Source organism: Crinia signifera, chromosome 6, assembly GCF_055691185.1.
Source record: "Crinia signifera chromosome 6, ASM5569118v1, whole genome shotgun sequence".
Classification (NCBI taxonomy): Eukaryota; Metazoa; Chordata; class Amphibia; order Anura; family Myobatrachidae; genus Crinia; species Crinia signifera.
In genome coordinates, this window is record NC_139222.1 from 164,902,229 (window position 1) to 164,927,692 (window position 25,464).

At 44.3% G+C, this 25,464-nt stretch overlaps 2 protein-coding genes across 2 annotated transcripts in view; one reads left to right on the top strand and one right to left on the bottom strand.

Moving 5' to 3' along the window:
• ZSWIM3 (zinc finger SWIM-type containing 3) lies at positions 1-4,958 on the bottom strand. Its single transcript, XM_083147903.1, has 2 exons — positions 3,961-4,958; positions 1-2,249 (listed from the first exon to the last, which is right to left on the bottom strand). The coding sequence occupies exons 1-2, from the start codon at positions 4,113-4,115 to the stop codon at positions 167-169; spliced, it is 2,238 nt and encodes a 745-aa protein (XP_083004029.1). The 5' UTR covers positions 4,116-4,958; the 3' UTR covers positions 1-166.
• Positions 4,959-5,031: 73 nt separating this feature from the next.
• Positions 5,032-25,464, top strand: part of ACOT8 (acyl-CoA thioesterase 8) — a 30,171-nt gene continuing 9,738 nt past the window's right edge. The window contains exons 1-4 of the mRNA XM_083147909.1: positions 5,032-5,284; positions 22,447-22,583; positions 23,322-23,547; positions 24,235-24,392. Of these exons, the coding sequence (XP_083004035.1) occupies positions 5,163-5,284; positions 22,447-22,583; positions 23,322-23,547; positions 24,235-24,392 (643 nt within the window). The 5' untranslated portion in view covers positions 5,032-5,162. The remainder of the gene's footprint in view (positions 5,285-22,446; positions 22,584-23,321; positions 23,548-24,234; positions 24,393-25,464) is intronic.

Sequence of the window (25,464 nt, forward strand, 5' to 3'; positions counted from 1 at the left end):
TCTAGTCACTGAACTTTATTTCAAGTATTTTCAGCATTACAGAAAAAGAAATTTAATTTGTAACAAAAATTTACATTTCTTAATCAATAAATAATCATTTTCCGAGGCGTTAGGTCCTGAAATAATAAATCTATTACAAATCTTTACAAATCTTATTTTAGACAGGTCAAGTGTCTTTCAATTCATGGCTGTAAGTGTCCAGCCTGCACAGCTCATAACACCCAGAATTGTCTGCCCCTTCCAGTGGCTCCTTCTTTATCCACTGGTAAGGCAGCTCATTAGGTTCTTTGTGCACTAGATCATCTTTAATATGGATTGAATCATTACGCCACATATCCATTATCATCTGCAATGTAGTGCTCCTGTCCTGCAGTTCTGCTTCATCGCACTGCATGAGCAGATTACTTAGTTCTTTAGCCAAACTCTTTATCATGCTCACCCTTTGCGTGGCTTCATCCTCACTTTGACTACAGAACAGTACAGTGTTGCTAACCTTGGCATCGGATATGGGTTGTATGTATCTCTTTAGCCAGCTTAGACAGACCATGTCCTCTTTGACTGGCATTTTGTACGCATAAAGCATACTTAATATGTGTCGACACGGCAGCTTATACAATAGGTTGAAATAGCAAGTACAAGATTGACCGTTAAAAGAGACCTCATGGGACTCTTCCAAAATCTGGACTGCTATGAAATGAGTCTGCACATTTATGAGATGAGTGGATTTCTGAACCACTTCCCATTCTTTTAAACAGAGCTGGAACCCAAGGTCATTGCAATGCTCTCTCAGAGAGAGTAACATATCGGATTGTTTTAGGGGTCTGCTAGGAACCTTATGGTTGAAAGTCAGTGTATTTCTGGCCTTATCTAGACTTGCTGGTGAACTTTCCAATGATTGACATGGCTTCCATGTGTCTTTAGCCTTGACAATTTTAAATTTGCCCATTTGTGAAATAGGTAAACACACAGGTAAAATTTGCTTTGGCTTTCCTTTGTTTTTCTTGCGTGGGACTTTAGGTGTATGCCTTGAAAATCCTAAAGAGCCATCTTTCTGGTTCTCTAGACCTTTGCTGTCGAAACAGTCTGCATATTCAATAAACTGTTGGATTGTTGTTTCCATGGAGCTCTGCTTTGAAAGGAGGCTCGAGATTGTATCAGTCACTAATCCCAAACTATCCATGTAAGTGTTACAAGCATGCAAGCCTTTTTTCACATGCATGTACCACAGCAGCTCACATGAGAACCAGTTCGTAGACAACTTGGCATACAACTCTTTGTCCAACTTGTGCTGCAGTTTTTCTGCCAAAAAGTTCAGCTTCGCAGGAGTTGTCTGGTAAATTGCATCATCTATCCATTTATGGAGCCATGCCTTGAAGCCGGAGGTGCCCTTCGTTTTTTTTTCAATAAGACGCACTGTGTGATACACTGATAATAAGGTCTGGGCTGACGGAAATGCCTCTTTTAGGATATCTACATGTCTAAAAGATATATCAATATAGATGATTTTCACTTTTGCCCAATCTGGGTTGTAGTCTTTAAACATTTCAAACAATTTAGATATGTTCCTTTCATTATCTTCCTTGACAAAAGAAAAGTTGACTACTTTGCCTATCCGCTCTTTGTTTTCCACTAGGAAATAATACAGAATGTAGCCATGTTTGCAGGCAACCTTGTGTATTAAAAGGCTCTCTGGGAACTTCACAAATAAGCTACCCATTTTACCGGTTTGAAAGCATAGCTGATCCAGTTTTTGTTGACAGTTAATAATTAAAGATGATTTTGAGCCAACATCTCTGGTCTGAAAGTCTATAATCAAATTTCCCAGTCGTGCAACTGCTTCTACGGGTAGGTCCTGCGCAATCGTGTTTGTAGAAGCGGGAGACTTATCGTGGCTTGGATTTTCAGCAGTATCTTGCACATACAAAGTCAAGCCCATCTTTGAAGGACACGGGGAATCTTGATACAAATTTCCCTGATCATCTTTTTCTGGGGATGGAGAAGGTCTTTCTTCACAAATCTTTTTTGATGGGACATCAAAGTTATTGGAAACAGTGTTTACAGGTGGAGCAGTGAGTGAAGACTGTTCCTTTTCAGAGTGGATGTGGGTGGTGCATTCTTCTTTAACCACTAGTCGATCAAGTTTCAAATCATACTGCAGAAGGAAGTAGGCTGGGCAGATGTTCTCCTGAGTCTTTCTTTTGCCATTATTTCCTTGTAGCTTGGAACAACAAAACTTTACCCGAGTGAAGCTGGAAAGCAGAAATTAGAAACCATTAAGTGCAACTTCATATATGAAAGCAAAGCAGGGTATAGACAGAGAATATAAAGGTAGGAGAATATTTTTGGCGGTAGCTATATAAGTAGTGTTCATTCTAGCACTCGTCATCTTTGAAAACCCATGCAGTTCTTCTTCCCTGCCTGGGGTGTCACTGTCTGCTGTGGCGTTTCTAGCACTAGTTTGCATATAAGTGCTGATATACAGACCACATTGTGCCAGAAGCACTACAGCAGACAGCGACACCTCAGGCAGGGAAGAGAAACTGCATGGGGTTTTAAAGATAGCGGGTGCTAGAATGAACACTACATAAGCACAGGCCGTTTCCATGACAGCATGTTTGTCAGCGTGGGTTACAATTTTCTCACTTTGAGAAGGAAATTAACTATTGAGGAAGTTTCTAGTTGTAAAAAAGCAGTACAAAAAGAATTTATAAAGCAATCATGATAAAAATGAATTCATACTTTACACTGAAAATAAACACATTTAAAGTAAGGAAATATAAGTTAATTTATTGGAGAGCTATGTAATATCATGACAGCAATATGCAAATGTTCATTAATACCCCTTTCAGACCAGGTGTGCAACCCGGCAATTACCTGGCATTTTGAGTGCTGGTCATTTTGCCAGGTGCAGGCTGACCCCCTTCCCACAGAGGGGTATTCAATGCTCTGACGGTGAGCAGTGCCGATAGCTCGCCATCAGAGTATTCAACTACCTCCCCTTCCCCTTCACGAGGTGGAACGGTGGGTATTGCCATTAAAAAGGTGGGGCTCACCACAGAATACAGCGGACTCCCTGCATTTGCCGCGAACCTCGCTGTTTAAGGGGAGCCATGGCGAGGATTTCCACCTTACGTTAAATACGGCGACGGGGTTTGATGGTGAGGGTGGCTTGTTTCCGCGAGGAAAAGCCATCCTTTACGTACAGACCCCCTTGCCGGCCGGCATTGAATACTGCTTATAGCAGCAAATTACCGGGTTATAAACAGTCAACCCACTAATTTGCTGAAAACACAAGTAATTTGGTTAGTGTGAAAGGGGCTACCTGGGTCACGAATCCCAGGTAGATGACCCTGGTAAAGAGCAGGGTCGTGACCCAGGATTTAAGACCCCAGATGACCCTTTCACACTATACAAATTACCAGGTAGAACTGCTTCACCTGGTAATTTGCTGTTATGTCTGAAAGGGGTCTCATGTATCATTACTGATGAGATTTGACAAATTCTATGGGCCGGATGTAATGACGCAAATGTTAGCTGGAGGTGTGGCATCCCAGCCAAACACTGATGTTTGTGTTTTTAAGAGGCTACCATTTACAATGTAAAACCATGTCTTAAAACTTATTGCCCCTTGAAAACAATAAAACAAAAAAAGAAAACCCGACCGAGTTCGGCTGGAAATCCGCACCTCCAGCCAACTCAGACATCACTACATCCGGCCCTAATGTTCTAGTCTTTTTTCATACATGTGATAATTATGTATTCATACACACATACATACAGTAATATTGAGAACTTTTACGTAACTTATATAAACAGCAGGCTAAAAACTAATTTTCTCATTTTAACTACTAGGAAGCCATTTCTTTACCTATAATGCCCCAACACATACACTTTTTTTAAATCAGGACAGATAGCCTTATATCAGTCTAGGCATATAACTTATAAATTGCAGATCCTTACATTATGTCCTCGCGGATATTGGTGCAACACCTGCTGTTGTAGTACTCTACAGTAGTGCTGTTTTCAATGCTGTAGCTTGATTTGGTTTCCTTTTTGTAGGTTCTAAAGCACTCCTTAAAATCCTCATAGTTGATAAAGCAGGTGCCACACTGCATGGTTATTCAACTCTTGCCTTCTTAAAAAGGATCTCTGTTAGCAGGCTCTGTGTGCGATTTCTCTTGCTCCACAAAACTCACAAGTAAAATCATCCGCAAAACACCACGAAATAAAAGTTGTTATATACCGGATAAAGGTGATATGAAATTTCCGCTGTGAGACATATATTACTTAGGTAGGTTACCATGTGTTTGGCACCTAAGTTACGGCAGTTTCTACTCAAGTGGATCAACCTGGTAATTTTTTTTGTAGCTAAGCAATGTTATGCAGTTTTCCAAGCCATTACTTGTATTTCTCTTTGCTCTGGCAGTGTGCACCTGGAGAGTCCCTGGCTTATAGTAATGAGATCAGATATGTCCCTTATATGGAACTCTCTGCAGCTATTTGGTTTTTATCTTCTGGCATGGCCATTATGAATGACCTCTTTATATCCTCTGGGATGGCCTCTCCTGCTCGGGTCTTTCTTCTCTGTAAGAACCAGTCAGTCTGTTATATGCACCCCCCCTGGGACGAACCTGTGGCTCTGGGAAGAACAAACCAATATTTACCCTATCTAGAGGACTGATGCATTGCTGTATAGGATCTAAAGGCACACGAATTACCCAACACCCGGTCACAAGACAATAATGGCACTTTGCTCACACACTACTTATACACGCAGGTACATCACACCCACCAATATTTGACCAATCAATTACATATTTGAGAAGGAAGGAACAAATTTAACCAATCGGTGGCCTTCTACTCGCAATACACAACAGTAACATGGACCAATCCGAGATCAGACTTTAATTCCCGCCCAGAAACACTAGGGATATAAAACTGCGGCGGCCAAGGCAATAGATTGACAGGAGCGGCAACGCTGTACAGCCAATCACATCGTGACAAGCGCGGCGTTGTCAGTGCGTCACTTCCTGCCTATGTACGTCGCTCGGTTGTGGGAGGGGGTTAAGCGCTCCATTGGTTTTAAGTTTCCCTTCGCTGGCGCTGTTTGTTGGCGGCCAAAGGTCGTCATGTGACTTCACCTAAATCACGTGACAGGGAAGATGGCGGCTTCCTTGCAACCGGAGGACCTGCCGGAACCAGAAGATCAGAATCCGCAGGATCTGAGGAGCGTGCTGGTAACTAGTGTCCTGAATCTGGAACCGCTGGACAAAGACCTTTTCAGGTGCCGGGGCCCACAGAGCTAGGGTGCAAATCAAGGGAGTAACTGGGAATCATGCCCTCGTTCCAGTCTTGCACAGCCTGTGTCTCCGGAGCTGATGTGGGACTATATTACCCAGCATGCCAACAGACCGATATTTGATTTAACTAGTGGATAGGCCGGGAATGGGGATGAAGTTTATCTTTAAAATGTCTACATTTGTCATATAAAGTGAAAATACCGAACATGGTGTAGAATAATAATAATAAAGTATAATGTTGCGGTCCATGCATATAGACCACACCACACTTGAAGGGGTTATGCAAGTTTTGCTCATTATTTGTTATATAAACCAAGTATAAATTATGTGACAAGAAATTTTGAAAAGCAATGCTTCATAAAATTAAGGCTCAATTTATTCCATGCTTGTTCGCGATCACCAGTCCCAATGTAATGTGGGGGTAAGGTTCTTAAGGTGACAGAAGTCTGTGCCAACTGATGGAACCATTACTTTATGTACATTGTACTGCAGTGCCAGCTGAGCAGCATAAAGAAAATTTCTTCTTCACGCACCACAATTTGATGGAGATATGATTACCTTAAATAACTCCTTCAGTTGTCCGATAAAAATCCTTTCCAGTCGACTGGGAGTTCAGTGATGACACTAACACCAGTTTGTGCCTAGAGCAAATTGAACTGAACGCCTTTTTGGTATATGTTTTTATAACAAGAAAAGGTACTTGTGTAGTTTCGCAACGTCAGTTACGTAGTCAGCGCAGCGTCCCTGTCAGAATCAGCATCGTGTTCCCGCAGCCAGTGTAGTCCGTACGCTCACGGCTAGCTGGAATTTACGTAGTTAGCTTAGTTAAACACCCTCACTATCCACGTCAGCCTGAAGTGTGGTGAGCGCATGCGTTAGGTGTCCTCCCGACCTGTTCATACCCCCACTATCCACGTTAGCGTGGAGTTGATTTTGTAAAGTGTGGCAAGCGCAGTGAGCCACGGAGCCTGAAGCATTGCGAGCGCATGACGTGTATTCCGTGTCCCTGTTCATAAAATCAAGGTATTGTGTATTATCGGGGCGTCCAATTTGCGTACAGATCGCATGCGATGCAATGGTACTTGTTAAATTTCACGGCACCCCTGGCTGCGGATTGCATCGCATGCGATGCGATTTAGCACACCCCCACTATCCACATCGATGCAATGCGATTTAGCACACCCTCACTATCCAGGTCACCCCAAAGCATGGCGAGAGGATGCGGAACGCGTCATCCCGACCTTTTTCATACCCCCCCCCCCCCCAATATCCACATCGGCGTGGAGTTGATTTTATAAAGTGTGGCGAGCTGAAGCGGAATACATGTAAAGTAATCCACATCCCCTCGGGGAGCTCACTGCGCTTTATATAATCAACTCCACGCCGACATGGATAAGTGGGGGTATGAAAAGGTCTGGAGGACGCGATCCGCGTCCCCTTGTGGGGCTCGCCACGCTTCAGGGTGACGTGGATAGTGGGGGTGAGCTAAATTGCATCGGGCGCGATGTGATCAGCGGCCTGGGGTGCAGTGAAAAATGTACTAGTACGATCGCATTTCATGCGATGCGATCTCACTACGCAGAATAGGGCACTAAGCTATTTGCTTAGTGGGCGCCCTAATAATACACAAGTACCAAAATCAACGCCACGCCAACTTGGAAAGTGTAGTAAGAACAGGTCGGGAGGATGCGTAACGTGCCCCCTCCCGGGGCTCGCTATGCTCGCCATGCTTCAGGCTAGTGTGGACAGTGGTGGTTTGAAAAGCAGGCATTTGCCAGTATGTAACATGGAGCACTGGTAAATGCATCCTTTATTGTGCATGAGATGCACTTGCGCCCGCACCCTGCTTTGTGCACAAGACACATGTGCTACCTAACCCAGTCTCCCTGAAGTGGACATGGGCAGGGTTGCTGTACCCTGCCTCAAGAATTACTGAGATGCACAAGCTCGCTCGCGTCTCAGGCAGATGGAGCGCCTCTCTACCGGCATCCGCCAGTGCAGGGGATCTGGCGGTTACCGGCTCTGTGTGAGAGGCGCTCACTAGGCTTGCCGGGGACAGAGCTGCAGCTCGCGGGGACAGTACGGTGACTACACTGACTATGCAGGGCTGCCGCGGGGACACTACACTGACTAGGCTAGGCAGCCGTTGGGCTACACTGATAACGTAGCTTAGCCTACACTGAAAATGTAGTGTAGCCTGCCGCTGTGAAACTAGTAGTAGTAGTAGTACGTTAATTTATAAGGCGCCGCAAAGTGTCCGCAGCGCCGTACATAGCAAACAAAAAAATTACGAGGTAACGTACAGGGTGTGTTGAAGAATACAGTATAAATAGGGGTATAGCTGGTAGAACTAAAATCAGCATCAGTTCAGAAGTAGGTGTCAAAATTGTCGAGGAGACTGAAGATGAAGTAGAGGAAGGGAAGAACAGGACAGGAGCACAGGTGAGGTAAAGAGGTAGGGTGAGTACGTGAGAAAGGAGGGCCCTACTCATAAGAGTTAACATACTAAAAATAGGTGGGTGGCCGAACGAAAAACAATAGGATAAGTAGGAACGGAGGGGAACGGAGGCAGGATAGGAGGATCAAAAGAGGTTAGGAGGAGGGATAGGCTAGTCGAAAAAAGTGGGTTTTGAGGGAGCGCTTGAAGGAGGTAAGGGAATCAGAAAGCCTGATGGGTGGCGGGAGGTTGTTCCAGTGCAGGGGGGCAGCGCGAGAGAAGTCTTGGACACGGGAGTGGGAGGAGGTGATTAGGTGAGAGGTCAGTCGGCGGTCAGTGATGGAGCGAAGAGGACGGGAGGGAGTGTGGATAGAGATCAGTGAAGAGAGGTAAGGAGCGGTGGAGGAGGAGAGAGCCTTGTAGGTGGTGGTGAGGAGTTTAAAGAGAACTCGGAAAGGAATGGGGAGCCAGTGAAGAGATAGACAGAGGGGGGAGGCGGAGGTAGAGCGGCGGGAGAGGAAGATGAGCCTAGCAGCAGCGTTAAGAATGGATTGGAGAGGTGCGAGGCGGGTGAGAGGTAGCCCAGAGAGAAGGATGTTGCAGTAGTCAAGGCGGGAGATGACAAGAGAATGAATGAGAATTTTGGTCGCGTCAGTGGAGAGGAATGGTCTGATGCGTGAGATGTTGCGTAGGTGAAAGCGACAAGACTGTGAGAGAGCACGAATGTGGGGGGTGAAAGTGAGGGAGGAGTCAATGATGACACCGAGGCAGCGTGTTTGGTCGGTGGAGGTGATCTCGGTTTCACCAATACTGATGGAGATAGTGGGAGAAGAGGGGATGTTCGGGGGATGGAAGATTAGAAGTTCAGTTTAAGCCATGTTTAGCTTCAGGAAGCGTTGGGTCATCCAGGCTGAGATGGCCGTGAGGCATTCGGAGACCTTGGACAGAAGTGATGGGGATAGGTCGGGGGAAGAGAGATAGATTAGGGTATCATCAGCATAAAGGTGGTAATGAAAACCATAGGAGCTGATGAGGGTGCCCAGAGAGGTGGTGTAGAGAGAGAAGAGGAGAGGGCCAAGGACAGACCCTTGGGGAACACCGACTGGCTGCGGGGTAGTAGGAGAGGAGGAGCTCGGAGTGGAGACGGAGAAGAAGCGATCGGAGAGGTATGAGGTGAACCAGGAGAATACCGTGCAAACTACACAAGTATCCAAGAAAACAGCTTGTTCATTTAGGTTCTATACAGTATGTCACTTAGATAAGGAAATACATGGGAAAGGCTGAATCCCTAAAATAGCTGTCTTGCTCCCGCACACTCCCCAACCCAGGCACCTGGCTGTACCACATTCCTGTCTTCTGAAGGCTACTTCATGCTTATCTGTCTTTCAATGTGGGTGCAAGTCTAAATTACTTTGAAAAGAACATAGGCCTTTATTCAGAGCTGATCGCAGTACAAATTTGTTTTGGAAAATGGGCGAAACCATGTGCACTGCAGGTGGGACAGATGTAACATGTGCAGAGAGAGTTAGATTTGTGTGAGTATTTTATTTCTGTGCGGGTTAAATACTGGCTGCATTATTTTTATACTGCAATTTAGATTTCAGTTTCAACACACGACACCCAAATTTAACTCTCTGCACATGTTACATCTGCCCCACCTGCAGTGCACATGGTTTTGCCCATTTTCCAAACAAATTTGTACTACAATCAGATCTGAATAAGGGCCTCTGTCAGAATTACTTATAACTATCCAGCATATGTAGGTTAATAGTACAAAAGGGTTGCTGTGCCTTACAGCCAGCTATCTCTATCACAGTGGTTCTCAACCTCTGTCCTCAAGACCCCCACACAGTTCATGTTTTCTAGGTCTCCCAGCATGTGTATAGGTGCACTCATAACTTGCTGACACATTTTAAAAGATCCACAGGCGGCGATAATTGTTTCTCTTGCGATTCTGCGTGACATGGAAAACATGCACTGTGTGGGGGGTACTTAGTGTTCACACTAGGATTTTGTGCGGGCAGGGCGCCAGCGGGTGGACCGGGTTCACCGACATCACAGTTATGTGCGGTCTCGGGCCTTGACGTCACAAAAGGGGTGTGACCGGGCCACCAACATCATTAAAGGGGCGGGCCCGGCCGTCACTAAAGGGGGCGGGCTGGCCGTCGCCGAAGTTGCTGACTTGCTGTGCTGCCGGGGAAGTGCCAGGCAACGCTGTCTATGGTGGCGCTAGGTTTCCCCGTGCACACCGTCAGGGCAGATACCAGGCTGTTTTACTAGGGCAGGGAGCATTTTGCCCTTTAAAAATTGGGCATGGCGCAGCGCCCCGCTAAAACAGCCTAGCGGGAACACTAGTACTGAGGACCGAGGTTGAGAACCACTGCTCTATCACATTGAATCTAGGGACATTTTAATCATGACAAAGAATAATTGGCTTATTTTAGACATGTCACCTGCCATGTGTATGTCCGCAACGTTGCAATTTTTTGCAGATGGAAAAAACATTGGTACATCCTCATCTTTGCGGCCACCGTTTACGCACAGAATTTACGTACCACCATTGTCCCCTTGCGGGCTTGCCACTCTAGATTAGGTAAATGTAACAAGTGCAGAGAGTTAGATTTGGGTGGAGCGTGTTTAAACTGAAATATAAATCTAAATTGTGCCGACATCCATTAGGCATGAAGGAAGAATAGCATAGTGTGTCTGAAGCATGGTGAGCGCAGCAGGGCACTTTTCCTGTGTCTGTGGACTGTGTTGACATTCAGGTCAAAAATGGGAAAAACCCATGTTGAACTTTTGACTGTTGACCTAATGCTTGCGTAGACCTAATGACCCTGTTGACCTAAAGCCATGTCTACCTTCTTCATGTGTTGACCTAAGGCATGTCGATCTACAGTGGTCAACCCAATGACCCATACCCAGCGCACCATGGATGTATCCATCTGCAAAAATAGCAACCTTGCTAATAGGTCAGAATCAGGCCAAATAGGTTAATACAATTTGTGATCAAGGTTAACTTAACACAACAAATAGGATTAATAAACTTTGTTTTTATTTATAAGTGCATAAAATTATTTTTGTTTATTGTTTAAGCAAAGTGTAAATGTGTAGTGGCCAACTGGTTTCTCCTATGTGTGCTGATGGCTGGATGAATATTACCTGAGGGAGTATTCTACAAATCATGTAACTTGTGGAGCCATAGTTGTAAATAATCTCCAGAACCAGGATACTCCTTTCAGAATTGCTTTGGTCCATAAAATGCTCCAGTCATATGGATCCATGCAGTGTATTTCTGCAGAATAAGACTGCAAAAATCACACAAATACATTTACCACCTAATCATTCAGAGGTTATAATCACCCCTGTGGATAAATGTTCCGATTGTAGTCCCCCCAGGACCGGAACCCCACCACTAGGCAGCTTTAGGCATTTGCCTATGAGCAATGGCCACTGGAGGGCAGTGCTGCATGCTGCAGGATTGAAGCTGCCGCCCACTATGAGGCGCATGAAGGACGTAGCCGCCCGCCTGACCATTTTCCATCCCAGTCGGACGGTGAAGGCCAGGGTAAGCTCCCTCACACTACTTGCACCCCCTCCGCGGCTTGAACTCCCCCCCCCCCCCTTCCCTTCACAGATTAGCGTTTGTAGCAGCCGCTATTACCCCCCCCCCCCCCCAATGGCGCAGGTTAGTGGTGGCAGTGGATAGCACGTCCCCTGAAGCTGGATAAAGGCAGTGGATAGCACGTCCCCTGAAGCTGGATAAAGGCAGCAGCACCACCCCCCCTGCGCCCAGAAACAGCCCCCCCCCAGGATGCCTTGCACCGGCCCTGCCCCCCCCCCCCCCCCCATGCAAATAGAGATTTCACAGTGACACTTTACCTTACCCATATGTCTGTAGTTCCCCCAATTTAAGAACTATCCTCTGCCCCGCCAACTCTTTGAGTCTGCTGTATAGACTGTGTGAAAGTTGATAGTGATCTCAGCATGTATAATCAGTTCTAACCCTTCTGAAACTGTTAAATTTGTAAGGTGTTGTATGGGTACCACGGCTCGCCTGGTATTTGGCAGGTGGGATTCAATGTTCCGCCCGCTGGACGATGAAAAGGGGGCGTGTCTGCGGAAACGGCCGTGATCTTGACAATCCATGGCCATTCTCTGCAAAACGGGCCCAAATGTTTTTAAAGCTTCTTCAATGCTCAGTGTTCAGCAATAATTTCTGGAATTCCATTTGTGTGGATCTTGGTGGATAAAAGGAATACAATGGGATAAAATCGGTGAACTCAGCCGGCTGGGTTCACTTTGTTATACAGACATTCTCTTGTACTGAACTCACCCAGCACCCTGTGGACACCTATTCTAACCTGCAGACATCAGATCAGAAGGGTTTATATACCTGTAGAACAAAATATTACTAGTGCTCCTATATACTAAAAACAGAACATAGAGAATAACAATATAGTTATACAATATACAGTTGCATGTAAATTTTAGACTTACAAGTTTCTAGTAGTTCCTAAAAATTAAAAACTGTATAGGGGCTGATTACAGCTTATTTTGGGAAATTAAACTAGTGTCAGTGCTGTTCCTAAACACCACTGTGGAACGTTCCTTACCAGCACATATCACTTCTGGCCCAGTCACCTCTGAAACTGACCTGTACACATTACTTCCGCCAGAATCGGATGATGATAGGTTTAGATACCTGATCTATTCACATTTTAACAATTGATACACTAATTTATTTACATATTTTCCCTTCACTTTTCTTTAGACATTATTACAGTATATTGAACTACTATTTCCTTTATTTTAGTACAACCACATTGTGATTAATCATTAACTCACCCTGCATCTCCTAAATAAACCTCTCAGATCGCATTCCACATCTCCTTCCCTGAGGAAGCAGACTGTGACCTGTGAAACGTGCTCTAAGCTCACTGTTCTAGAACTAAATAAAGAAAAATATTAGAGCACGAGGACATGCACTGAAACTCGAGGGAGGTGGGTTAATATAAAATCGGAGAAAAAATTACTTCACAGAAAGGGGAGTGGACAAGTGGAATATAGCCTCTCATCAGGAATGATACAGTCTAATGGTGCCCATACACTAGTAAGATTTATCTTCAGATCTGGCTGGTTGGAACAAAAACATGGTTATGGATGAGTCACAGTTTGTCAGTTTTCTAAGCGAATGGTCAACTGTCATTTGCTCTCATCCATAACCAGGTTTTTGTTCCAACCAGCCAGATCTGAAGATAAATCTGCGTGTGTATGGCCACCTTAAGTCAGTGCTCGACAAATAATGGGCAGGTCTCCCAGAAGTAGAATCTGGTCGTGGGCAGGCCAGCGGCAGCACGGGCAGTGGTGTTCAACCTCCGTTGCCCCCTTCTTATGCACCAGTGGCACCGCGGGCAACGTTTACTGACACCCCCCCCCCCCCCCTTCCTGCTGGAAGTCGCCCGACCCCTCCACCTCTCTCCCTCCTGCTGGAAGTCGGTGGCAGCGCGGGCAGTGGTGCCTGACCTCCCCCTCCTGCAGGAAGTCAGAGGCAGACAGCCTACCCCTGTTTCCTAACGGACCAGCGGCAGAGTGGGAAGCTGTGCCCAACCCACTGCTCTTCTTGCTCAGTTTGAGGATTTTTGCAAGTTTTGGCCCACTGGTAAAAAGGTTGCCTTCATCCCCCCCCCCCCCTCCTCTTCCACCTGACCCCTGTTTCTCTCTTCTGTTGCCCAATCACCTCAAACCCTCTCAGCAGTGCAGGACCTGTAATGGCGGTGGCCAATCCCCCCCCCCCCCCTCTTGCTTTTATTTGTGTGTGAGTCATGATGCTCATACACATACATGGTACATTTTGTACCGTGTTGCGTGCTCCCATGCATCGCACGTTACAAAAAGTATGTGGATTGAACTAGATCTCATCGCATCTAGTGCATAATGCACGCTGCTGTAGCACATCACAAACATTTTGAACTAGATGCGATCTAAATAAAAACGCATGGTGTGCATGGGCACCTGTAGCTCCTACACTTTCATCCTGGCTCCTAGATTTAAAAAAAATTGTCAAGTCCTGGTCTAAGACATTAGAATAATTCATACTCATACCTATAATAAACTGTAAATAATACCTCTGAATTGTCTTGATTACTGCGGGACACTATTTATTGTGCCTGTCCCGCGTTCCACCCAGGGCTGGTAGTGTCCCATAGAGGGGGGTGGGGGCAGTCAGAATTCCCTCCTGCCACAGCTGTGAATAGAAGCTGTGTGCTTGTGCACAGTGTCTATTCACTGAAGTATGGGATGGGGGCATGGCCAGCTGCTCCTAAAGCGCCCCAAGTTGTAAGCCATGCACCTTGTCATGAGGGCACACCCCCTGGTCGGAAGGCAATGCCCCCTCATTTTGGGCACATGCATTTGTCCCAACTTGGCAAAAGAAGAAGCTGGGGAGGTAGGAACAATTTAAACATGCATGGGAATGGACCTAAGGATATCCTTACATTAATATAAGGATCAAATAGGCGTTAAGGTAAAAATATGGTTAAAAAAAAGGACAGACTAGATGGGCCAAATGGTTCTTATCTGCTGTCACATTCTTTGTTTCTAAGGTCCCTTTGTTACAATTCACTTGCCCATACTTTTATTTCTATTTTCATATTTTAAATTTTTAATTATCACGTTTGTCGTGATGTTTTTCAGTTTTATCAGAAGTTCAAAATGTTTTACTTGAAATCCAATTCTATTTATATAATGTAATAAATAATATTTTTTTTAATAGAACACTTGATGCCTTATTTGGAAATAGGGGGGTACTATAGTCTATACAATCCACATCTTCACATTTGTGGATATTGAATTACCTGTAAATCTGAGTACACTATATACATAATTTTTTATTCTATAACCATACAACATTGTGGTACTTCCTAATCTTTGCAGCCACCGCTTACCTTGAAGAATTTGCGTAGGAATCTTTGCGTTCCACAACACCCTCCTGTGTCCACGCCACCATCTATTACCTTTAGTAAAATTGTGGTGGACGAAACGAGCCTGCGAGGGGACGATGAGGCTATTCTGAAAGCGGCTAACGTAAATGGCATAAGCGCTGCCCGCAAAGATGAGGAAATACCAAAATTGTTTGAATTTAATGGGAAAAAAATGGCAAGAATTCTGCAAACTTTCCCATATGTGATTACTGTAAGGCAGCCGCACTTTCTAATAAAGTTGTCATTGGCAACAGGAATTTCTGTGCAGCTGCCAATAGTGTGGTATGGTTAGAATGAGGGGGGATGACAGAGGGCAGAGTCGGGTAACATGAACCAGGAAGCCATAGCTGTCCTTCACCATTAATCATAACTGCCTTCCTAGATCTAGAGGAAATACTTGCTTTTGTAATGCATGGGCTTTCCCATTGTGATGCTCTGTTTGGAGAAACGTCACTTCTTTTTTTCTTTTCTTTAAGAGTCTTGCTCACTGCTGGAAAAATGACTAGGACATTTATTACCTACTAGTCACCAGCTTGTAAAAGTGATAGAACAACATAACAGTAATACTTGAAGGGAAAAGGGAAGGGGGAGGGTGACCGGTGCACAGGAGATAACAATTTATTTATTTATTTATGAGAGGAAATGAGAAGGTCCACAGTCGATAATAATTAAAGGGGATAGTTAGTCTCCCTGTTTTTGACAATTATTCGGGTGGAGGTGCGCCCTGGAGAGTAAATGGGTTACTAGAAAAGGAAGAAAAAAGACTCTCTCTTTGTTGGGGCACTCTTGGATTGTTAAGATTTTGACAGAGATAAGAATATCACATATCTAGAAATAGGGATGAACCTCACAGACCACTTGCCTATGTGTGGCCCAGAAATAAGAAAAGTAACCGGCTGAAAAATACTAGATAACAAGGTTCAGGAGAACAGAGCTACAGTCCCTATGAACGGGGCTGTCTCCGAGTCCTGTTTATGAAAATGTTACAAATATTAAAATGTAGCTTTTAATGTAAACTCTTTAAAATATACTAGACAAACATATAGACAAAACAAAAACACATATACGAATACACAAACCTGTGCAGCAGGTTATTGCAATGCAGCACAGTCTGAAACCGCTACTGATAACCATACACAATAGGGCTCTTGTGTTGTAACTTAGTACAGGAGTTGTTGCAACAAGGTTGCTGTATATCCTAAAAGTTAGGTGGGTGAAAATACACCCGTCACGTTTACACACAGGAATTGTTCCTTTGCCTGAGTGTGGGGTTGGTGCCACAGAGGCCTGTTGTTGCACGCTAAAAGGTTTTAAGTATCAATTATTTGGACATATAGGCATCAATTATTTAGACATTTAGGCAGTCAGACGATGATTAGGTAGGTTATTGCAATCTACCCACCGTCCTGTCGGCATTCACACAAATGTTGGCAATGAAGATTGTTCTGAATAGCTGCAATTGGTACAGATGTACAGGTAAATGTATTGATTTTGATCTGAGCTAAAGCAAACTCTTGTTGGTTATATTCTGCCGACCGCTGTCGTGTCAACATGTAGCGCCTGTCGTCAGCAATGCATTTGTCGGTGAACCGACACCAGAGTGTTTCTCATGCACTGCAATCAGGTAATAATTTGATACTTAACTTGCGCATACAGTGTTGTTACCAAGATACTGTCACAATCTGCCCGCCACTGTGTCAGCAGTTACACAAATGTTGGCATTTAAGAATCAATATATATAGTAGTGGTTAGCACAAATATACAGACAAATATATCAACCTGCTGTTGGTTATACTCATCCGACCGCTCTCGTGTCGACAAGACAGATTATGCTATGCTGTCTTTTCTCATGCACTGCAATCAGGTAATAATTGGATACTTAACTAGCGCATACAGTGTTACCAAGATACTAACACAATCTGCCCGCCACTGTGTCAGCAGTTACACAAATGTTGGCGTTTAAGAATAATGTATATAGTAGTGGTTAGCACAAATATACAGACAAATATATAGCAACCTACTGTAGGTTATACTCAGCCGACCGCTCTCGTGTCGACAAAACCGATTATGCTATCTGTCTTTTCAGAGTATGTCTTAAACAGTCCAACCATAGTATGCGTTGTATCAGGTAGGTTTTTCAGATAACAAATTTTAACAGTGACTATAATATCAAAATAGAACCACCAGCAGCTCGAGTGCTGTATTTATGTTCAAATATCTGAGTCACACATCGTCTAGAAATAATATAGACGTTCCCGCTAGGTGGTTGGATAGGGATTGGGAATGTTGGGGTGGAGGATTGGGAAAGGGGTTTTGGTACACACAGGGAAAGGGGGAGAGGCGGATAATAACCAGAAGGAAGAACAGTAAGTTGGAAAAAATGAAAGTAGAAACCAGATAGAGCTAAGAGTCTGACTGTATCCACAGGGTATGAGTGATCCCACCGACTTTATATACCCTTGACAAAGGTGGGGTAGTCTGGTTGGAGGATTGGAAAGTCTCCTTTTCCCCTCTGGCAGGCTGCCCACATCCAAATGTCAGCTGCCACCTGATAGTTGTGGGCTTTTATGAGTATTGTGGGGGAAGAACTCTGCCCTGAGTGGAGTCAGAAGAATGAAGATAGGTGCTACCCTTATAGTGTGAAAGCGGCTGCTGCCCACCCAAACTCCGCCTGCTAGAACACGCCAGCAACATCCGCAATGCAGAGGCAGACACCAGAAAATTCAAAAAATTAACCTCAGTGGCCAGACATTTCTTGACGAGACATAGAGGATCACCCCAAGAACTCAAGGCTTTTGGTTTAGAAAACATCCGTTTGGGGATCAGAGGAGGAGATCTTAGTAAAGAGTTACAACGAGCAGAAAGCAAATGGATCTTCTACCTCAACTCTGTTAACCCACACGGCCTGAACGAGAATAATAGCTTTGGATCCTTTCTGTAAAGCAATATCCAGGCCTTTCCAACTACCTGCCCTCCCTTCTTCATAACACAACTCCATACCCCCTCCGGGTGGCGCCCCCCCTTCTTTTTCTTTTTCTTTTTCTTTCTTTTTCTTTTTCTTTCCCTTTTTCTTCCTTTTTCTTTTCTTTCTTCTTTCTTCTTTTTTCTTCTTTTTTCCCCCGTCTTTTCCCCTACAAACCCCCCCCCCCCCACCACCTGCCCTCCTTCCCCCCCCCCCCGTTCCTATCCTTTCCCCCCCCCCCCCTTTTTTTCACCTTTTTTTCATTTTTTTTCATTTTTTATTTTTATTTATTTTCCCCTTTACCTTCATGGTTATATCACTGCCATATCCCACCTTTATCGTGCCCTCCAGTGGCCTCGCCTTCATATACCTTTTAGACCCTCCCAGGTCTCTGATCACAGGGATCCCTGTCCCCACCGAAGATAATATACTATCTTATCACTGAAAATATCCACCATCACTACTTCAAACCTGCACACAGCACCTGCACATCCCCAGGAGTACCCCTCTTGGTCCACTCTTACTCACGATACACACACAAGGGATAACTTTGGACCTCACATAAGAGGCCTCTTGCACCACCATATACTTAGGTATCACCTAAACTCTTACTGAGTATCACTCTTTCTCACCTTCTTGTTTTTGGTTTCATAGCACCGACACTTTGTTCTTATTATTTTTTATTTTTCCTACTCAGTACACAGCTGATCATATAGGCACATTAGTCACCTTAGGCACTAGGGGCTCACAATCAAGCCAGCCTCCAAACACCCCAAACACCTCTTCACTTTTACTGGAATGTCATCCCCCTTCCAGTCCAAACATTCACACTTGTACGGCTCTGAATGGACCTATAGTCCTTAAATTCTGACACTTTACCAAGACGGTATGGATTTACAAGACCAAAAGATCCGGCACGACATGTCGGACGTTACGATATACTTCAACCACGCACCAGAGTTGGATGGGCTTCACCCAATAACCATGCACCCACCTATATGGGAGCAATGACATGTTATGGACAACATAAAAGCCCGCCCCAGTACGTTAGAGGACTTTAATTAGTCACTCTATTATCTTCTAAGTCAGTTTCATACTCGCACTAGACCCTGACCCCTCAGACTGAAAATAACAACACGCCGACATAACAAATGATTACACACGGATTCACCATAGTCGGTCGGTGGGTATAATGTCTATATATACACGTGACCCACCCCCCTGCCATAATAACAAAATCCCCCCCTTCTTGTCATTTCATTTTCCTCTCGTCTCATTTTCCCGTGTATTCCCACTTCCCTTCCCCCTTCCCCCCAGCCACCACAGGAGCTAGCTCATTACCCCGTGAGGGTTTCTTCTCCTTTCTATATATATGGAATCTTTATACATGGATTTCCTATATATGTTTTGTCTTTTTAGCTTTCTTAACTTTTATTTTTAAACTGCCTAAATCGTAGTCTGACATATAAAATATTTCACCACGAACATCACAGTCGGCAACCCCAACAATTCTCGCACCCAGGGTGACCACGACATGACATAATAAAGACCCTTCAAATATATGCTAACATGGGTACAATACAGCATTTGTCATGCTACCCCCCGTTTTTACTTTAACCTCATGCCTGATTCTATATATAACGCCCTCTCTATAGAGGTGTTATATTATCGACACCCACACACATATTCCCCTTATTAGTATCTTCCCATTCCTTTCCAATTCTTGCAACAGCCTAATATGTGAACTTTGATTAATTGGATCCATACCCTCCAATGCACAGAGGGCTTTAGAAACCAGTTAATTGTGCATGTAAGCCACAACGCCAGTAACCAACACGATCCAATTAACGTCAATTTACAACATGCAGACTAGTTAAAAGGCGGATACACGCCTCACCTCACCATACATTGACCCTGAAGAAGCCTGACCTCAGGTGAAACGATCGTTGGTTTCTAGTGGGAGTGACGCAGTCATTGAGCGCCTCCTGAATATTGCTTCACAAGCCGCAGCAGCAGCAGCCGCGCTGCTGATCGACTGAGCGCTACTCCAGCGCTTTGGACATCTGCAGTCCAGCTCTGCCCTACCAGCAATAGCAGCAGCAATCGTATCACAGACTGGCCTCAGCGCCAGCACAGCGCTTCCAACACAGATCCAATCGCAGCAGAAGCAGCCGCGCTGTGGACCGACCCAGCGCTAATCCAGCGCTTTGGACACTTATAGCACAGTTCTGCTTCACCTGCCATAACAGCAGCAAAAAGTACCGTTTCAGCAGCTCCAAACCAGCCCCAGCTCTTGCAGTCCTCTCCACGAGATTTCCGTGGAGACAGTCGTCTGACACAACAGCTACAGCATACCTGTCGGGTCAGTCACAGAGCTGTCTAGCGCAGTGTGTGCACTCACAGGTATTCGTTCACCCGCGTTCCCATAACCTCCTCTCCCCCCTGGCTCTTTCCCTCACCCTTTATCCGTTACCCTCCGTCTTCCCTCTAACTCTCTTTTCACCAACTTTTTTTCTAATAGGTGTAATAAATCCCCCTGGTGTAACTACAAGCCCGCTCACCCACCATACCTTAAAGAGCCCATCTAACCACAGATGGCAGCTTACTTGGGGCGTATGAAGGTATAACAGGAGAAGGGAGACCTCTCCAAGTTACATACAGTATTCCACCCCTAGTGACAGGTATATTAGGTGGGCAGCAGCCGCTTTCACACTATAAGGGTAGCACCTATCTTCATTCTTCTGACTCCACTCAGGGCAGAGTTCTTCCCCCACAATACTCATAAAAGCCCACAACTATCAGGTGGCAGCTGACATTTGGATGTGGGCAGCCTGCCAGAGGGGAAAAGGAGACTTTCCAATCCTCCAACCAGACTACCCCACCTTTGTCAAGGGTATATAAAGTCGGTGGGATCACTCATACCCTGTGGATACAGTCAGACTCTTAGCTCTATCTGGTTTCTACTTTCATTTTTTCCAACTTACTGTTCTTCCTTCTGGTTATTATCCCCCTCTCCCCCTTTCCCTGTGTGTACCAAAACCCCTTTCCCAATCCTCCACCCCAACATTCCCAATCCCTATCCAACCACCTAGCGGGAACGTCTATATTATTTCTAGACGATGTGTGACTCAGATATTTGAACATAAATACAGCACTCGAGCTGCTGGTGGTTCTATTTTGATATTATAGTCACTGTTAAAATTTGTTATCTGAAAAACCTACCTGATACAACGCATACTATGGTTGGACTGTTTAAGACATACTCTGAAAAGACAGATAGCATAATCGGTTTTGTCGACACGAGAGCGGTCGGCTGAGTATAACCTACAGTAGGTTGCTATATATTTGTCTGTATATTTGTGCTAACCACTACTATATACATTATTCTTAAACGCCAACATTTGTGTAACTGCTGACACAGTGGCGGGCAGATTGTGTTAGTATCTTGGTAACACTGTATGCGCTAGTTAAGTATCCAATTATTACCTGATTGCAGTGCATGAGAAAAGACAGCATAGCATAATCTGTCTTGTCGACACGAGAGCGGTCGGATGAGTATAACCAACAGCAGGTTGATATATTTGTCTGTATATTTGTGCTAACCACTACTATATATATTGATTCTTAAATGCCAACATTTGTGTAACTGCTGACACAGTGGCGGGCAGATTGTGACAGTATCTTGGTAACAACACTGTATGCGCAAGTTAAGTATCAAATTATTACCTGATTGCAGTGCATGAGAAACACTCTGGTGTCGGTTCACCGACAAATGCATTGCTGACGACAGGCGCTACATGTTGACACGACAGCGGTCGACAGAATATAACCAACAAGAGTTTGCTTTAGCTCAGATCAAAATCAATACATTTACCTGTACATCTGTACCAATTGCAGCTATTCAGAACAATCTTCATTGCCAACATTTGTGTGAATGCCGACAGGACGGTGGGTAGATTGCAATAACCTACCTAATCATCGTCTGACTGCCTAAATGTCTAAATAATTGATGCCTATATGTCCAAATAATTGATACTTAAAACCTTTTAGCGTGCAACAACAGGCCTCTGTGGCACCAACCCCACACTCAGGCAAAGGAACAATTCCTGTGTGTAAACGTGACGGGTGTATTTTCACCCACCTAACTTTTAGGATATACAGCAACCTTGTTGCAACAACTCCTGTACTAAGTTACAACACAAGAGCCCTATTGTGTATGGTTATCAGTAGCGGTTTCAGACTGTGCTGCATTGCAATAACCTGCTGCACAGGTTTGTGTATTCGTATATGTGTTTTTGTTTTGTCTATATGTTTGTCTAGTATATTTTAAAGAGTTTACATTAAAAGCTACATTTTAATATTTGTAACATTTTCATAAACAGGACTCGGAGACAGCCCCGTTCATAGGGACTGTAGCTCTGTTCTCCTGAACCTTGTTATCTAGTATTTTTCAGCCGGTTACTTTTCTTATTTCTGGGCCACACATAGGCAAGTGGTCTGTGAGGTTCATCCCTATTTCTAGATATGTGATATTCTTATCTCTGTCAAAATCTTAACAATCCAAGAGTGCCCCAACAAAGAGAGAGTCTTTTTTCTTCCTTTTCTAGTAACATAACAGTAATGTCAACACCTGCAGCTGTGCACACCTGGACAGAGCAACATTTGAATTACTTTGTTGGTCACCATTTTGTCTCTTACTGTGCCTTAAGAACAGAGTTTGGGAACCCCTGACCTAGACCTTGTTTCCACTGTTCTCTGTTACAGAGGCTCTCATCACTGGGTACCCACTACGCAGAGACTGTTCGGTGGTCAGATCGTGGGACAAGCATTAGTTGCAGCAGCTAGCTCTGTGATCGATGAAGAGCATGTCCACTCCTTACACTGCTATTTTGTGCGAGCAGGTAACTTGAATACCATCATATGAGAGGTTCTTCTATATTTCTCTGAGCCAGTTCGGTAATATAGCATGGGAATTGTTGCACTAATTAAAACGTAAGAAACTATTTTAAATTCATCTAGCAGCCCTTCCAAAGCAGACAACAAATAAGTATTAGATTGCAGGATTTCTTTATGCATCATTTCCATCCTGGAGCAGTGAGATAACATTCCTTCCCCTGCAATACCAATGGTGGGTACACACTGGATGATATTTTTCTAACGATATTGATGATAGTTATCGTTGATATTGTGTGCATATGGGCTAATATGTATGCTAATTATCATTAACAATGCGTGCTCCAGTGCATTGTTAGCGACTCTTACCCCCCCCCCCCCCTTAAAATTTGTACATGCAGCTCAGTCTGGACTATCTAGTCAATGACTACATGTACAGGGCGGGTGACGTCACTGATGGTTATTGTTACAAATATCGGCCATATGTACTATATTGTACCTTCAGCGAAACTGCCGATATAGTTCCGTCCCTGGAATCGCCTAGTGTGTACTCAACATAAGTCCCAGTAAAGTATTCACACACAAATGTGCTAATGTTGGCATGGACATGTTAGCTTACCATTGAAGGTTCAATAATATGTGTACACAGCTACTCTCTGGTTGGACCCCGCAGCAATAGAAAGTCTGTTATGTGAATTAGGTGATAGCTGACATTTTGTTGTTCTACTTGTCATGTCCACCACAAGGGGACCCCAAAGTTCCAGTGTTGTACCAAGTGGAAAGAACACGGGATGGGAGAAGTTTTAGTGTGCGTTCTGTGAAGGCCATACAGAATGGGGTGCCAATCCTAACCTGTCAGGCTTCCTTCCATCGCTCCCAAGAAAGCCCAATGAAGCATCAGTACACCATGCCAACTGTGCCCCCACCAGAGGAGCTGCTCACCCGGGAGGAGCTTATATACAAATATTTAAAGTAAGTGTGTTTTTATGTTGTATATTGAATGTAAGATGGCTCAGTAATAAGGAAGTCTGCTCATGTGCATTTAAAGGAAGAATCCAGATGCCCAGACACCCAATGCACTATAATTTTTCCCCGGTTAGTTTCTTGCACTTTTGTTTGCAGGAGGATAATCTGCAGTATAGTGTAGAGCAGGAGTATTCAAGGTGGAGACCGTGGACTAGATGTACTAAGTTAGACAAGTGATAAACCAGCAGCCAATCATCTGCTTGACATTTTTCAAACACAGTCTGTGACATGGCAGGTAGGAGCTGATTGGCTGGTGGTTTATCACTCTCCATTTTATCACTTTTCAAGCTTATACATATGGCCCCAAATCTCCAGAAAGCTATAAATACATTCAAGATTATACAAAGAAGGGAAATTTGAATTTGATGGTGAAACTTGCCCAGAAAGAGTAAATGAACTTAACATGTATTGTTTGGAGCAGAGAAGGGAAAGGGGGTCATGATATAAATATTTTAATTTACCAAGTGTATTAACAAAGTACAGGAGGAAAACTTTTTTCACAAGAAGATAAGTATTAGAGCAAGAGGACATACTCTGAAACTGGGGGTAGACCGTTTTAGCGGACAATTAAGGAAAAACGAATTAAGAGAAAGCGGTATAGAAAAAATCAGGCATAATCTCTTCTTCACCTAGGGACCCTGCGCTGGTGGATAAGCACAGACTAGGCCTGAATAAAATCTTGGCACAAGATGTTCCCATTGAGATAAAACCTATTAACCCACCAGACATGTTCCATCGTGTGCCACAGGAACCACGGCAGATGTTCTGGGTTCGAGCCAAAGGACTTATAGGTAATGGCAATGTGTTTTAATTTATTAATTGCAACACTCTCCTCACAATAACAATAAAATAGTGCAGCTCAATGGACATAACTACCATGGTTGACAATACAACTGTCATCTGCAGGTTAAATTGAGTGTACAATGATTCTGTGCAATCTCATTTGTGTTGTAAAGAACTACAGTGTATTCTAGTGCTATATAAATACTTATGCCTCTGCTTTGTGTAGTGTATTTTTTTTCATTATTACAATAAATTACTTTATTATAATATACCTATATAACGCATGTGTTTTTAAATGACAATCTCTTGCTACAGTTCACATTAAAAAGAATCAGAGCATCATGTAAGATTAGTTTGATGAAATATACCATTGGTTCTCAAACTGTGGGTCCTGACCCCAAAGTGGGTCTCGAACGTCTCATCGTGGGGTCGCGACTCCATGTTACTGACCATCAAGCTGATTACTTTTTTAATCTGTCAGTGATTCAAGGAGTCTGAAAAATCTGTTGAATTGCCTGTCATGTTAGACTCTTCACATAATTTTGTGCCTCCACAATGCTGCCATGTATGTGCTGTCTGCTGACTACACGTGTGATGTGATGACCTTCTGCAGTAACTTGCTGGGGTCCTGTCATTATTTTTATTGTCTAATGGGGTCCCAGAGCAAAATAGTTTGAGGACCCTTGAAATAATAGGAATTTGGTACTCACCGATAATTCCCTTTCTCCGAATCCGAAGGGGACACTGAAGTACTACGCTGGGGATAGTGTGGTGTTATGGAGGAGTTGGCACTTTAAGAACTTGAAGTGTGGTGTGGCTCCTCCCCCTCTATCCCCCCCTCAGACTCCAGTCTTAGTTACTGTGCCCGAGAGGAGAAAAGAGACCAGGAAACCTCAGAGAGAGAGAGAGAGAGAATGAAAACAAGACACCGAAACAAAAATAAGTCAAAAGAACTTACATACAGACCATCGCATGCAACACAACCTGGCCACATGCGACCTGTAAAAACCCCTCCCTTACCAGAAGACCAGTGCCGGGAGGGCGCTCAGTGTCCCCTTCGGATTCGGAGAAAGGGAATTA